Source organism: Nyctibius grandis, chromosome 16 (genome assembly GCF_013368605.1).
Source record: "Nyctibius grandis isolate bNycGra1 chromosome 16, bNycGra1.pri, whole genome shotgun sequence".
Taxonomy (NCBI): Eukaryota; Metazoa; Chordata; class Aves; order Nyctibiiformes; family Nyctibiidae; genus Nyctibius; species Nyctibius grandis.
The window spans coordinates 7,550,599-7,564,949 of NC_090673.1; the positions used below are offsets into that span (position 1 = coordinate 7,550,599).

At 46.9% G+C, this 14,351-nt stretch overlaps 1 protein-coding gene across 9 annotated transcripts in view; it reads left to right on the forward strand.

The window, feature by feature from the left end:
• The window catches only part of EHMT1 (euchromatic histone lysine methyltransferase 1), a 121,670-nt gene that overhangs the window by 70,500 nt on the left and 36,819 nt on the right, over positions 1–14,351 (forward strand). For 6 of the 9 annotated variants that reach the window (XM_068413941.1, XM_068413947.1, XM_068413946.1 and 3 more), the window contains exons 4-8: positions 1,588–1,629; positions 9,030–9,207; positions 10,618–10,754; positions 11,646–11,834; positions 12,529–12,609. In XM_068413941.1, coding sequence (XP_068270042.1) covers positions 1,588–1,629; positions 9,030–9,207; positions 10,618–10,754; positions 11,646–11,834; positions 12,529–12,609 — 627 coding nt within the window. The remainder of the gene's footprint in view (positions 1–1,587; positions 1,630–9,029; positions 9,208–10,617; positions 10,755–11,645; positions 11,835–12,528; positions 12,610–14,351) is intronic. The other 3 variants (XM_068413943.1, XM_068413949.1, XM_068413950.1) reach the window with 1 other exon arrangement.

The following is a 14,351-nucleotide window of genomic DNA, read 5'->3' on the forward strand; positions in this document are numbered from 1 at the left end:
CTACCGGTGTGTTACGGACCAGCAAATGCAAAGGGATCCTCAGATGTCACCCACGTGTTGCAGCACAGCAGTAACACGTTGTGAAGGTCTCAAAGCTGTGAATCGCTGTGGTCTGGAGCAAGGGAAGAGAGGAAAAAAAAAAAAAAAAAAGATGGGTGGCACGTAGCCAGCCACAGATGGGGAAAGGTGCCCTTGGCCGCGGCACCACCTGCGCCTCCGGAAGCAGGTGGGAGTCCAAAGAGCACAGCAAGATGACAAACCTCGTGGGCACCCAGCCTCAATGGTAGGGCAGAAACCACGCCTGCCACCATTTCCCAACCCTTCTCCCAAACCGCTCTTCCCCTCTGTCTTGCCCTGATTGCATTTGCATTCTCTCGCACCCCTGCTGTGCTTTCTAGCAAGCGGGGACGCCCGGATGCAGTACATGCAGCCTGAAGAGAACAGAGCATGAGGCTGCCTCTTACCCAGACAAGGCTTTGCAACTGAAACTGCCTTGCAGCTTTCCTCCATCAGCCTGTTGTGTGCTTCACTGAGGCCGGGCAAACCCCCAGACCCTCGTGGAATTTGACAGGGAGGGATCCCTTGGGGCTGAGCGATTGAAAGAGGCAGTTCCCTTCTAAAAGACGACTGCTAGGTTAGGAGGGAGTGTTTTCCTCATTCATATTTTATGATACATCAAAAGAATATTTTTACACAACCCTTTGGGCTTCAAGGTTTGTCTCGAGAAAGCTGCATGCAACATTTGCGAATGCTTGCAGCGCTCCATGACACGAGTCGCTGCGATGGTGCCCTTGATCATTGTTTGCTCACACAGTAGCAGCGGCTTCACAAACCAAAGCCTGCACTTGTTGGGTCACTCTAGGAAGCGCATAGCCTGTCCTTGGCACCCCTGACCATTTCCCTTGGGCTTAAAATAGGGAGAGAAACAAAATTTGCAAGAAGGGTGGTAGGGTTCTCTGCTTGAGCCTCTGCATCTGAATGTGAACCAAAGATTTGATCTCATTCCTGCAGGACAATAAAACATCTGTTTTGTTCAGCCTTCCTCATAATTACTACCTAATTTTTCCCCATTGTCTTTCAAATTTACATGCTATTTTCTTTTGAGTAGCAGAGTCCTTGCTAGTTGTCGTTTTTCTATCCTGATGATTTCTTTGTTGAGCTGCTTATAAGAGGCTCATCAGCACAGGGCTGCAGTAACCTTCCATGCACCAGCCTCCCCGTTCACACCTTTTTCCCTTCAAAAACACCATGATAGCAGGTGCTGTATTCCAGGAAATAAATTGTGGAAATCACACAGACGTTGATGTTACAGGCCACAGTAATTTTCTTTGCTAACATTTTTTAGAGCATTGTTGTTTTCTTGGTACACTGTTCTAGCAGACATGTGCTGCCTGGGAGAAGGAGGGGAGGAAGGTATTTTGCTGCCTGCAAAGTTGCCAGCAGAAACCCACTGGGGACAAAAAATTATTTTCTATAATCCAATAGTTGTCAGGGGACCTTGGTTGCCTTTTCCTGCATATGTGGATTGGTCTTTGAAAGGAAGAAAATAATTTTCTCACAAATTTAACCAGCTTTTTCTCTGTTTAGGAGTTGCTTCCTGAATTGGGATCGAAGCTGAATCTGAAACAGGTGACAATTTTAATTGATGTTGTCTCATGTTAAGGTGGTTTATGAGCAGAGACCTCAGAAGAGTTGTTGACAGCATCATTTCTGTTCCCTTTCTGATTAGTGCAGTAACACAAACGCTGCACCATTAGAATTATTTATTTCTTTCCTTCTTAATCCATTTACAACCCTGTTAAGAACCCAGAAATTTTCAGGACCAGGCAACAGACTGAAAGACAAGTGTGTGTGTGTGTGTGTGTGTGTCCTGAGCTTGGAGCAGGCCCCTCCTGCTCAGAAACTCCAGTTTCTCAGCTTAACGTCACTACGACATGTCTGGAAGGGATAAAGGATGGTAGGTAGTGAAAGCATCCCATAGCTATCTCTTGAGCTAGGAGGGAGCAGATGGCTGAATTGGGAATCCCAAGTTGTGTTTCCGCTCATTACTTGGTGACCACGAGGCTGTAGTTTGAGGTGTGTGTCTCTGGTGGTATTTTTTTTTGTGCTGTGCAGAGGGCTGGGTCAGGGGAACTGAACTGTCCGAAGAAATAGTGCAAAAACCTGTGAAATCAGTATCTCAGCCTGCACAGTGTGAGCCCAAAACATAGAGTACCATTTTTAAGTGGAGGAGACAAAGCCTGGGCAGAAAGGAGGAGCATGGAGCAGATGACACTTTGCTTATGTTGGTGTTTCTACCAATATTCATCAAACTATACCTTTAAGCAGCATTGCCACTAGATGTCTGATCCCAGGACCAGGAAGCTGCTTTCTTTGTGTGCACGCAGGTGTTGCTGTACAGTATTATTTTCTGTGTCAGTGCCCAGCAGTACTGCGGCGGTGTGCTGACGTGGTCTGTGGGTTGCTCTGCGGGAGCTCCTGGCCTAAGAACGTCTTGTGTTCCTCTCTTGGGGCCAGGCAGGTGGCAGTTGGTGGTTTGCAAGCGTCTGGGATTGCTCAGCAGGCTCAGACCCTCTAATGTGCAGGAAACTCAAAACAACGGGCAGGTCCTAATGGGGATGGTGCTGGGGATGCTGTCTCCTTGAGGGGAGAAAATATAAATGAGTAGTACAGGGCATAGTGAAATGGAGCTCTCCGTCTGATTGCAAGTGCTGCTGTCAGCTTGTCTGAACCTAGAAGGTGCCTCCCTTGAGGACCCTCTCCAGAGGGGTACCCCGGTGTGCATGGGCGGACTGGAAGTGTGAAGTCCATGTGTGCCAGCTTGGCCACAGTTAAATGTCCCCTATGGGATATCTCCTTCAGGAGTGACGAGGCCATAGACTACCATTGGACTTCTCATGCAGAGGGTTTACTGCAGAGGGAGGTAGAAAGTGAGTGTATGTTGTGCAGTACTTTTAATTTCGTATTTAACAGGTTGTGCTCACGCTGCTGAGACAGCCGCACCGGCTGAAGGTGGCTGCCCCAGTTGCCGACCACAGCCCACAGAAATAACCGTCCCAGTCCCAGCTCCCCAGCAGACCTGTTTGTGTCAGGAGGCTGGCTGACAAAGCTGGTTTGAGCCACCCTGTTTTGGTTTGACTGGTGTGGGACACTCCATTCCCCTGGAGCTGCTCCGTCTAGGAGGGAACAGGGATGAGGAGTGGGGTGTCCCCTGACCTGGCAGTGTCCACTCTGAACGATTCTGGTTCTGAAACCCGTTAATGCAGGTTTGTAGCTTGGTTTAGCGCAGTCTGCCTGGCAGCCTAAACCCCTACGACTTTATGCAGACTGCACACAAATCAGTGCAGTTGTAATCAAGTCACACCACAGTTGCTCTTCTAAATGGGCACGTGTTAATCTGCAGATAAAAGGCTGTTAATAGGTGGATCAGCCTTGCAGCTTGTCTGATCTAGATTAAGACCAAAGCCCTGCAGGTTTCTTTTTGTTGCCCCAAGGTAAGGCTTAGGCAGGGGTCAGGATCCCCCGGCAGCTGCCGTGAAATTCAGTAGTGAAAACTATAATTCTGCAGCAGCGGAGGGAAGGGAGAGTAGCACCACTGCAGCTCCTATGGGCACTTTCACCTGCTTGTGATAAATTTTTTTATGGCAGGCGGGTATTTCTTGCTTAAATATCATTCACCAGTGGTTAGAGGCAGGAGCCCCTGGGAGCTGCTGCTTTGTGCTGTTCGAAGGCAGCACCTTGGTACAAATCTCATTACCTCTCTGCATGACGGATGGGGAGAAGTGTTGCTCTGCGACAGCTGCCGTGTTGCCCGGTGGCAGCGGCGGTTAGTTTAGTCCTCCTGGCTAGTCGGCTTTGGTTTCAAGCTCATACTATGCCGGAGATGAAAGTCCTTAAAAGAAGAGAAATAAAACAGCTCGTACGCCTAAGCTGGAGGTGGTTTCAGGTGTTGAGCGAATGGCAGTCCTGTGGTGCTCCTCAAAGCTGCCCTGCTCCGCAGCAGGACCTGCAGGACCTTTGCCAGTGTCCTTGCACCAACACGGGGATGAAGTTCTGGTCTGGTTTCTCTTCCATCGTTGCCAGCTTGCTTGCTTTGGTAATGGAAAGACCTCTTCATTGCTGGGCTGTGGGAAGAATGCAGCGTGCCGTCTGTTGAACCGACGTGGAGTTTGATTAGTAAGGCTTGTTTGTTCTGTATATTTGCTTTTGGAATTAAAAAAAAGGAGGATATTCTGTCTTCTGCCATTTTTAGTAACTTCTCCCTGCTGCTGTAGGGGACTTCTGTGCCAATAATAGAAACATGGTCAATCCCATTAAAATGTAGAAAGCAATTGAGTTTAATTTTTATGAAGACATAAAATATCATGTTCTTGTCCTGATCTAAGCAATTTTCTTGACTATTTTTTCTCACAATGGTGTCGGACATAGTTGTGGTCCCATTTTTGCTGTTTCCAGAAACAAACATCTCTGGAAACATTGGCCTGAGCCTTGGAATACCTGTCTTTAGCTTCTTGACTGTTCCTTGCAATGCCCAACATGAAATAGTGACTTTACAGCCTTTTGCGTAGGATGAACTGACACCACCTGAGAAGCTGCATGAAATTAAGACATTAGCAACGCAGTTTCTTTCTCTATCATTTTTAGTCCTTTCTTGGCCTCCAGTGGTCCATGCATGTGGTGGTTAGGACAACGTGGGAAAACAGGTTGCTCATACTTTGTCCTGGAGTTGCCTTTGCACGGGATTCTCCTCGGTGAACTTCTCTAAATCTGTAGATGAAAACAGAGCTGTGCTTGACTGTTAAAAATCTAAGTATGATTGGGGAAAAAAGAAAAAGACTATGGCTGTTTTGTACAGGGATAACATACAGCAGTGGAGTTTATTTAGGGTCAGTAGTAGTGCTTCTCACCTTTAATTTTGCTGTTTGCAGTGGAGCCCATGTAGGTGTAAGATGAAAGCACCTCTGCTCTCTTGAATGTTTCTTGGTTTAAGTGAAGGAGGATGATCTTCATCCAGTTTCTGAGCGGAGGAGTCCGCACAGTTAAACACGCGGGCAACTCCCAGCGTGCGTGCCCTCGTTAGTATTCATAGCAGATCAGTCCGTGCCCAACAGATCACTGGAAGCCGTGCATCGCTTTCCTGGCGTGGTCGCTTCTGCTCCAGCGTTGCCAGTCTGGCATTTTCCCCCTTTAGCAGAGGACTCTGGGTCTTCAGGAAGTGAAGCAGGAGCATGTTAGGATTTGTCACAGCAAAGTGGATGAGTAGATGTTGACTAGTGATCAGCTCCCTTGGGGTCTTCGGAGCACCTGCTATTTGCAGCCCCCTTTGTTTGTGCTTTGCCAGCACGAGTGTCCTCTGCTGGGACAAGGTAAGAGAGGCACGAAGCCCAGAAGCAGGACTTTGCTTGGATGGATACTGGGCTACAAGCAGTTTTATAGATACCTGCTTGATGCTGTGCCTTGTGCTAGGAACAGGGAGGGCAGGAGGAACCCATCCGTCATGGAAGTGGAGGAAAGTGGCACGTGACAGGAGCATTAATTGCATTTAGCTGTGCCAGTGACTGCGTAGCCCACGAAGGTGGCTTAGAGCCGGGTCCTACCAAGCCCAGCCCGGGGCATGGGGTGGCAGGGCTGGAGGTAGCTGCTCTGCCTATTCTGCAGGAGAAACCTTCATCTGAGGTTTTCCTTGGGACAGCATTTTCCCTAGCAGGAAACTCACTGGAGCTAAACAGACGTGTAGTGTCTTGAGAAGTCCCCTGATGGTGCTGGGGGCTTGCAGGTGGATCTGTGAGCTTTGTGTTTAAATGGATCACTGCAAATGTTTGTTCTGTTTTACTTTGGTAGGAGTCTGTTGTGCCTCACTCCCAAACACACAGTCCGTCTTTTGCCTTTACTTCTTTTAGCTGAACCTGCGCACTCTCCTCTGCGGAGAGGTGTCACGTGCCCGTTGTGACCTGGGCAGCGAAGGATGCAGAATATCTTTGTGAGGAAGGGCCCAGGTATGCTTGAACCAGCTGTTAGCCAGCATGATGGGATTTTAAGGAAGAAGAAATTGCCCCGCAGACCAGTGTGCTAGATCAGCAAAGTCTCTTTTCTGGGAGTGTTTAAATTTGGAGCGGGTAGAGCAGAGCATAAAAGCTCAGTGTAGGAGACCAGGATGGGCTGTACCTGCAGGCTTCAGTTAAGGAACTGGCAGAATTCAGAGACATCAGAAATGGGAAAAGAGTGAAGTTTCATCCACTAAACACTTTACTTGCTGCATAAGTAAAATTTAATAACAGACAGCAAAGATGTGACTTTTTTATCTAGCTAAGAATGAAGAAAGATGATGAGAAAACTGGGTATAAGTGCTTTCAAATCTTTGCTGATCATTTTTATTACAATCCTTAGATTTAGTATTTTTTTATATATATATATATATATATATATATATATATATATACACATACATGTGTGAGAGATGTATATGTTTTACTGCTCACCTTCCTGTGCCATCAGGCTTTCTGAGAGATCTAGTCACCTCTCTGCGGGAATTCTTGTTCTGTAGCATGGCTGCATATGCCTGCAAGTAATAATCCAGATCTCACAAGGCTTAATTTGATTTTAAAAAACTGTTTTACCAGGATTGCCATGAAAAAGTCACATTTAACAGTTGTCATGAAGCCCTATTGAAGATTTTTAATTTATTTCCATATTGTAATTACAGGGGGAGAGAAAAACCCCGAGCTAATAACATACTACTTTTCCATTTAAAATTTGATTATGTTCTTCCAAATGGTCTGGCATGGACTGAATGTGAATTCTTGATGTTTGGGAGTAACAGCACATTTTATCAGAGACCAGTTGCAAGAACCTGCACTTAAAGGGCAAAAAATGCAGCCCTTACATATGCTTGTTGCAGGCAGCTCTGCATCAGATCTGCCTCTCCCAAGCCTATTTTTCTAATTTTGAGTTCAAAAAGGAAAGCAGTGGATGTTCCAGGGGACTTGGGAATTCTCAGAATAATCCTGTAGCCAAGAGTTACCATTAACCCTTAGATCTATAAACTAGGGACTTTTAAGAGGTATAAATAGTGTTGTTGGGACTAGTATTGGCATGCTGTGCCCAGCACTCCTGACGTACATTTTTTTAAGGGATAGAACAACTGGAAGCCGTCTCAGGAGTGATTCAATGTCCAGAAAATGATCCTATGGACACTTAATTTGCTCATTCTATTAAACTTATTGAAGAGAGCGTTTAAAAAAAAAAAAAAAAAAGTAGTTGGTTATAGTCCATAAGTATATACTTGGAGTGAGAGTTTCTGATGATACAGGGCTTTTTAATTCAGTTAAAAAAGCATAATGCGTTTAATTATTTGTCAGTGAGAGCAATTAAGCATTGGAACAACATGTCAAAGGATGTGGTAGATTTGTTGTCTTTGAAATCGTTAATCCAAGACAAGATGCCTTTTAAGAAAAGATGTGGCAGTTCAGCCCTAAGTTACAGGCTTGATGCAGGAATCATTGGCAATTTGATGGCCTTTTTATGCAGGTCATTTTTGACTATCATTACAGCTTTTCTGTGACCGAGTCCTCGCTTTGTGCCAGCAGTGTGCACATGGCAGAGCCGTAATTAGGAGAATCAGTGGCTTCCCCATTTGTTCACAAGGTCACATTACTTGAAAGCAGTGTCTAAGAGTGCCTGTCTGAACCTGGACTTTAAAGAGTGTTTTTATTGCTTGCTGCTTCTTATTCCTTCCTTTCTTTTGCCTGGATTCCTCTTTCTGTTTTGGTATTTCAGCTGTTGTATCAGAAGTCCCATAAGACGTATTTTCCTGCAAGTGGAGCAGCACTAAAACTTTGCCACCGCAGAGCTTGTAATCTACTAACGGTGCTCTTGGTTTTCTGGAGCATCTCTGCCTAACCTGCCTCCTACTTGACAGTTGAGTGGACAGACGTATGGAGAGGTGTGGATGCAGCTAGGTCGTCTGTTAAATACACAAGAGGGCAAATCCAGTGTGAAATGTCAAATCAGAGCAGAGGTATTTACCCCACTCTCTTAATACAGTGGTTGCCACAAAAGGTGCAGCACTGTGGGCTGTGGAGCTGTAGGAACCCTGCTTTCATGACCAAAGGTGCTGGATGAGACTTTGCTTTGAGGACAAGCTCGAATCGGAGCGGGTGCAAGCTGCCTTGGTGCCTGGGAGCCTGGCTCTGGTGACAGGGAGTGCAGGAGCAACTACACAGTTCTCTTGGTTTGCAGTAGGAGCTTGTAGCCTGCCCTGTGTTTGGGGTTGCAACAGCTAAACTGGAGTACCTGCGCTTGCTGGTTTAAAGGCAGCTTGGACAGGTCTTTGCTGTGGCAGTGGCAGCACTGGAGATGAACCCGAAATGTCAAGTTAATACCTCCTTTGTCTGTGTTTTGTTGTGTGCTAGGCTGGAGGGGGGAGCCTTTGCTAAGGCTTGACAGTGTCTTGACATGCTGTCTGAAAGGAAGGCTCCCTGCCCGTTGCTGTCTGCTCTTCTGAAATGTCTCTGCAAAGCTCTGTTCTCGTGCATGCTTGATGTGACAGCCGCACTTGGGGCGTGTTCCAGGGAATAGGTCTATATGGTTTAGTGGTGGACTTGGTAGTGTTGGGTTAATGGTTGGACTCGATGATCTTAAAGGTCCTTTCCAACCAAAACGATTCTATGATTCTATATTGTATTTGTTTGTTTTCTCCAGAGTCAACCAACCGCCTGTGTAAATAGTGTCTGATCCTTTTCGTTACCTGCAGTCGCTTTGGATCTGCTCGGCCTCTGCGAGGTGGCCTTTCGCCTTCAGAGGCAGCAGCCTGCAACAAGTGACAGAGCAGCAGGCTGGGAGCATTTTGCAGTCTTAAGGCAAAGTAACACTGTGTGTTAGAGGAGGGGCTGTGTGCTTGTGCTTTGAATGTGTGGTCCTGTCTTCAAATGAAAGTGATTATACTTGAGAGAAAGGAATTAAATTTATTTTCTGATTTTTTTTTTTTTTTTTAATGCAGAGGCTCAATTTAACTGCATTTTGTTTTCCAGCATGCAAGTAAAGACCCCAAAGATGGGAGAGACAGCAGAGATCAAAAAGAATCCAAGGAGGAAGGCAACAAAAACATCCTGGAGTTTGGGAAGCCATTGCCGTTGCCCTCTCTCCCGGGCCTTCACCAGTCACTACCTCAGAACCAGGGCTATGTGGCCACCACGAAGTCGCAGACAGGTAAAAAGGACAGAGTTAAAACCCCCAGAGGCACCCACCTCCCAGACATGTGTGTATGTGTGGTTGAGTGGGAGATGAGGCAGGTTAACAAGGACTGGAAGCTCTGTTTAGTACCTTTTTCCCACTGAATCACCATCAGGGTTTCCTTTCCTGCTGGCCTCAGTAGAGCTGCTGCCACAGACCTTGTTTGACAGATGCTGTTTTATCTAGACACTTCTCTGCAAGTGGCTGTTGCACTGCAAGAGTGATGCTGGTGTCCTCTGGACTCCCTTCTGGTCACCTCTGGATGGCGTACAGGGTACATTTGTGCAGTTCCCTGTTAAAATAGCGTCCCAAGGGAAGTCCACCAGTTTTCTGCTCCGCAGGGAGCACCTGCCATGCAGTCCTTCCTGCGCCACCTTATTTCACGGGGTGCAGGTCCCTCCCAGGCGGCGTGGGCAGGTAGGCGTGCTCCATCAGGCACCACCACGCCGAGCATCACTCTTCTGCGAAAACTTGTTATTAGAGGAGGCACTTTCATCCCATCTTCCTATGTGATATTCTGAAGGTGTTTCTATCAATTCTGAGGGACTTCGTGTATCACCGCAACAGCTGGTTACCGTGAACTACATCCTTGGAAATAAGATCAATTGGGCTAGCAGATTTTTGGAGAGGTCTCTTCATAGATTTTTTTTTTTTTGGTGAAATTTCATCATAGTGGGAGATGAAGAAATGCTTTCAAGGAGCAGGCTGTACAGCTGCAAAGGATAATACTGGTGCTGAAGCTGGCTGTTCCCTGCTGTACGCTATTCTTAAAAGAGCCTGCACGAAGCATCCTTCTGATGTGTATTCACCAAAGACAGCATCAGGCAGTGAGGTGTGATGCCTGATTTGATTAGAAGGCCAGGAGGGAGACTTAACAAATTAAGAGCCAATCAAAGTAGTGAAAGGAATCAAACAAACTTCCATAGTAGGTGTGAAATGAGGTTAAGTGGCAAACGGCTCTTTATTTAAGGTACCTTTTCATGGTGTGTTCTGAAGTTATTGTACGATCGCTTTCATTGTCAGTCGGTATTATTAGCCTTGCAGTATCTATTTGAGCAAGTTGGATTCTATTCAGCCTCCTACGGCATCAGCGATGCTGCCAAACTTAGGCTAATTTAAGGATTTGATATTGTGTGTGGTGATGTAGGGGCCAGAAGGAACGTGGAGAGGATACTCAGAATTTCAGTGGGTTTGCGGCACTGGCAGAAAGCTCTTTGTGTGTGTCATCTTTTGGTTGACTTGTAAATAAATTAGTTGGCGTGGGAAGCCTTTTTCTCAGATCATGCCCTCAAATGTGATTTCCCCCCAGTACAACCCCTACTCTCTATCACTTCTTCTTTTCATTCCTGAGCAAACTTTGGGGTTTTTTTTGCTTCTCTTTTCCAGCTGCTGCAGTATCTCGGAAGAAAAAACGGAGAATGGGAACCTATAGCCTGGTTCCCAAGAAAAAGACCAAAGTGTTAAAACAGAGAACAATGATTGAGATGTTTAAGAGCATAACTCATTCCTCTGCGGGTGCCAAGGTAAGAGGAGCGCTGAGCCCACTGGACGTGTTTGTTGTCACCATACACGTCCCTTGTCCTGGCACACCAACCCCATGTATAGGCACAGGAACATGCTGGCTTGTTGTGGTCAGCATCTTCTCTTCTGAGGCTACATCTTCTCTCTGGCAACGGCATCTGGCCCATAGCAGCCTTGATGCTTTGAAAATGGCTTTTTGAGAGTGGCTATTCAGATACCAACTCTTAAACAAACGTTTTCCAGTGAATGTTCCCCTTCTGTCCCTTGAGTCCTGTGGAACTGGAGAGATTTCAAGCATACCCCATGTAGTAACCTTTTTGATTCGGTGTCCTCAGGGTAACTGTCTAGTGTTGCTGCTTGAGGCTGTACAGCAAAACAACTGGTTACTTAAAAAGGTTGACAGGGGCTCACTCTGGATCAAATTCTGCTTTTGCTGCAACCCATACCCTGAAGTTTTGGTCTTTAAATTCAAGCAGAACAGTGCTAGGCTTTCATGGAGTGGCATGAAAATCCCTCTGTGGTTTAACTTCCCTTTCCATTCCCTAGAAACGTTCTTGCACCCTTGCTGGAGCTGCCCTTCCGTGTGTCAATTAGACTGCAGGGGTCTGTCTGAAGGCTCCTGCCCAGCAGCCCTCCTCCCCTTAATGCCTTGTACAACCATGTGAGTCTGGAACGACCCTGTGTGGCTCCTCATTCCTCAGGGTTTGGTGGCACATGGCAGGCTCTCAGGCTGGCTTTGCTGGCATCATTGAAGAGCTCTGGAGGGACATAGAGCCAGCTTTCCCCTGGCAGCTTTAAGGCTCCTAGCACAGAGGCGGTCTGGGATGGATTCAGCTGCTCTGTCCTATGAATTGATGTTGTCTTTGTGGCTCATGTGCTTGGACGACTTTCAGAGTGAAAAGGACCTGGGTGATGCCAGCCCTCACGTGAACGGGGAAAGCATGGATGTAGACTCTGAAGAGGAAGACTCAGATGAGTTGGAAGAGGAAGACGATCATGGAGCAGAACAGGCAGCTGTGTTCCCTGCAGATGATAACAGGACCTCTAAAGACAGCGCGTCTGACGCAGACAACGCCAGAAAGGTATTCACATGCCCTGTGCAGGGCTTGAAGGAGCGGGATGGGACACTGCTTGTATGCGTGGGATAGGAGTGACATGAGCTGAGGCAATTTCTAGGTTTTCTTATTCTGCAAGATGACAGAAAGCGCAGTAGTAGTGAGGCTTTCTGATGGCCATTTCCTGCTCCCCATTGCACCTGTGAGAGTCTCCCCACCTACCCCCCAGTTTCAGCCTTGCTACATGATTCTGTGGTCTGCTATACATGCAGAACCCCCACCACATTTAGTTACGGGATTCACTGAACCAGGAAGAGACATCTTCCTAATCTTGTTTGTAACAGGCTGGTAAAGCACTAAAATTCATTTAGTTCATTTTTTCCCAAATCATGATGCATAGTGTAGACATGAGGCTGGTTTTGGATAATCAAGCAAGTTAAGATTTCACTGGAAAACTTTATTTTGGGGTCAATTTTTTTTTTTCCCCTGTACCATCCCCGTGGATGTACGACGATGTGCATTAACAGCCTTGGAGTTCTTGTCCTGGAGAGGAAATTCTGTTAGTGCATGTGCAGGCTGGGGCTGGGTGCTGGGCGCAGCAGGATGAGGGGGGGGGATGCTGTGCTGGGTGGAGGGCACAGCAGGATGAGGGGGGGATGCCCTGCTTTGAGAGACCTGACCTCCCTGGTTCTTTCTGTTCTTGGGCAAATGGTGGCTGTAGATTGATGATGGCGAGTCTGAGGAGGAACAAGAGTCTGGAGAGTCTGGGGAGGAGGAGGAAGATGGAGATGAGTCTGACTTGGTAAGCCCGGCTGCTAAATATGTCTTTCAGCCTTTATCCTGTTGATAATAATTTCCCCTTTGCACTGCTGCCAGAAAAAGAGAGAGAGAGAGGGCGAAGCGGTGTAGTTTCATGTCTCTCTGACAAAACTCACTCTCTGAAACCACCCACACACAGAGTATTGTTTTCCACAAGGTGCTTAACCCTGATCTGTGATACAACTAATTGCCTTCTGATGCTAATTAATGGGCTTTTGTTTCTTGTTTTCAACAAGGTGCTGACTGCTTCTAATCATTTGAATGTTAGTAGAAATATTTAGGGGTGCTTAAATTCTTCAGATGCAGACTTGGCAAGTGGTAGGAGCCAGCTGAACGGAGCTCAGGTGGAGTTGTTCACAAATCCACTGTCCCAGCCCACAGCCTCAGCTCCCATTGATCTGACATGCCACCTCATGGTACCAGATGAGCAGCTCTTATCAGGGAGACATACAAATAACACACAGACAGACAGGCAGACAGACACTCCCCCTGGGAGGTTGTCTGTATAGTGCAAGGGCAAGACTTTCACCAGCTGCTGGTGATTTTTACTTTCTTTTTAGATGGCTGGTGAAAAGAACCTGATTTTTTTTTTTAAATTTAAATTATTGTTCATTGATTGTCTCTGTACCCCCCCTCCCTTTTACTTAAACGTTTTGCTCCCTCTCCACAGCATCTCAAGTTGAGGAGCCAGCATTTAAGGCACCTTAACTCTTCAGTCACCTTGAGAAAATTCTTGGCTTCATTTTCTTGATGTTTTGAGCTGAAGGTAGAAATGACTATACCAAGTGACTCGCTGAAGCTCTTTAGGGTCTTGTTCCTTGTGCTCTGACACTACAGGAGCCATAGAGGGCCAAGGAGCTGGGTCTGTGTAGCCTGCCCCTTTCTTTGGGTAGCTGAGGCCAGTCTGTAGCGTTAGCTCAAACCAAGGGTTGAGCTTGTAGTCAAGTCCAAACTCCCAAGTCATACCTCCACATCCTAGACGGTGGTGGATGCTCATATCTGGTGAGTCAGTCGGTTCCCCAGACAGGGACTGGCTCAAATGCAAAGTTCTCCCACACAAGCAGTGTGATGCAATTGGTATAAGCCACGTGGCAGGGCACAACTGAGCCCACGCTTGGGGACGGTTATCAGGGACAGCATAGACACGCCGTAGAGCTGCCCTGGAGAGCCAGGGCTCGGCGCCACCTTTGCCCGGCTTCGCTCACTGTGATAACAGGGCATGGTGCAGCATCGGCTTCCTATGAAGGTAGGGCCTGATCCAGCTGCTGTTCATGGTAGCAGGAGGTTTTTCATAGGCTTTGGTGGGAAATGGATAAGCATCAGGAGCTGACAGTTTCCGTTTGAACGTGAATTTTGTGACTGACGCTTTGAAGACTGCCTTACAGGGCTTGGGTGCCTGAGTCCCCATTCCCATGTTGACTTTGAAAACCCACCCCAGATGACTGTATTTTTTTTAAACCAAAACCCAAACCCTATTTAGATTCATATATGTGTCTGAATATTTGCTGGTTGGTTAGTCCGTGCTGCCCTGTACCTTGCTCAGGGAGGGGGCTGCTCTGCTACTGTAGAGTTCAATTCCCCTTGGTCCATCCCAACCCTGTAAGGTGGCTCTTCAGGCTCTTTGTTGGCATTTTCTATCTTGACTGTGGAGCAATGTGAATATTTGAGTTTTTAAAAAAACACAATTTTTCTGGGGAGAAGCTAAAAGTGTGCGTGTGCCTGCGT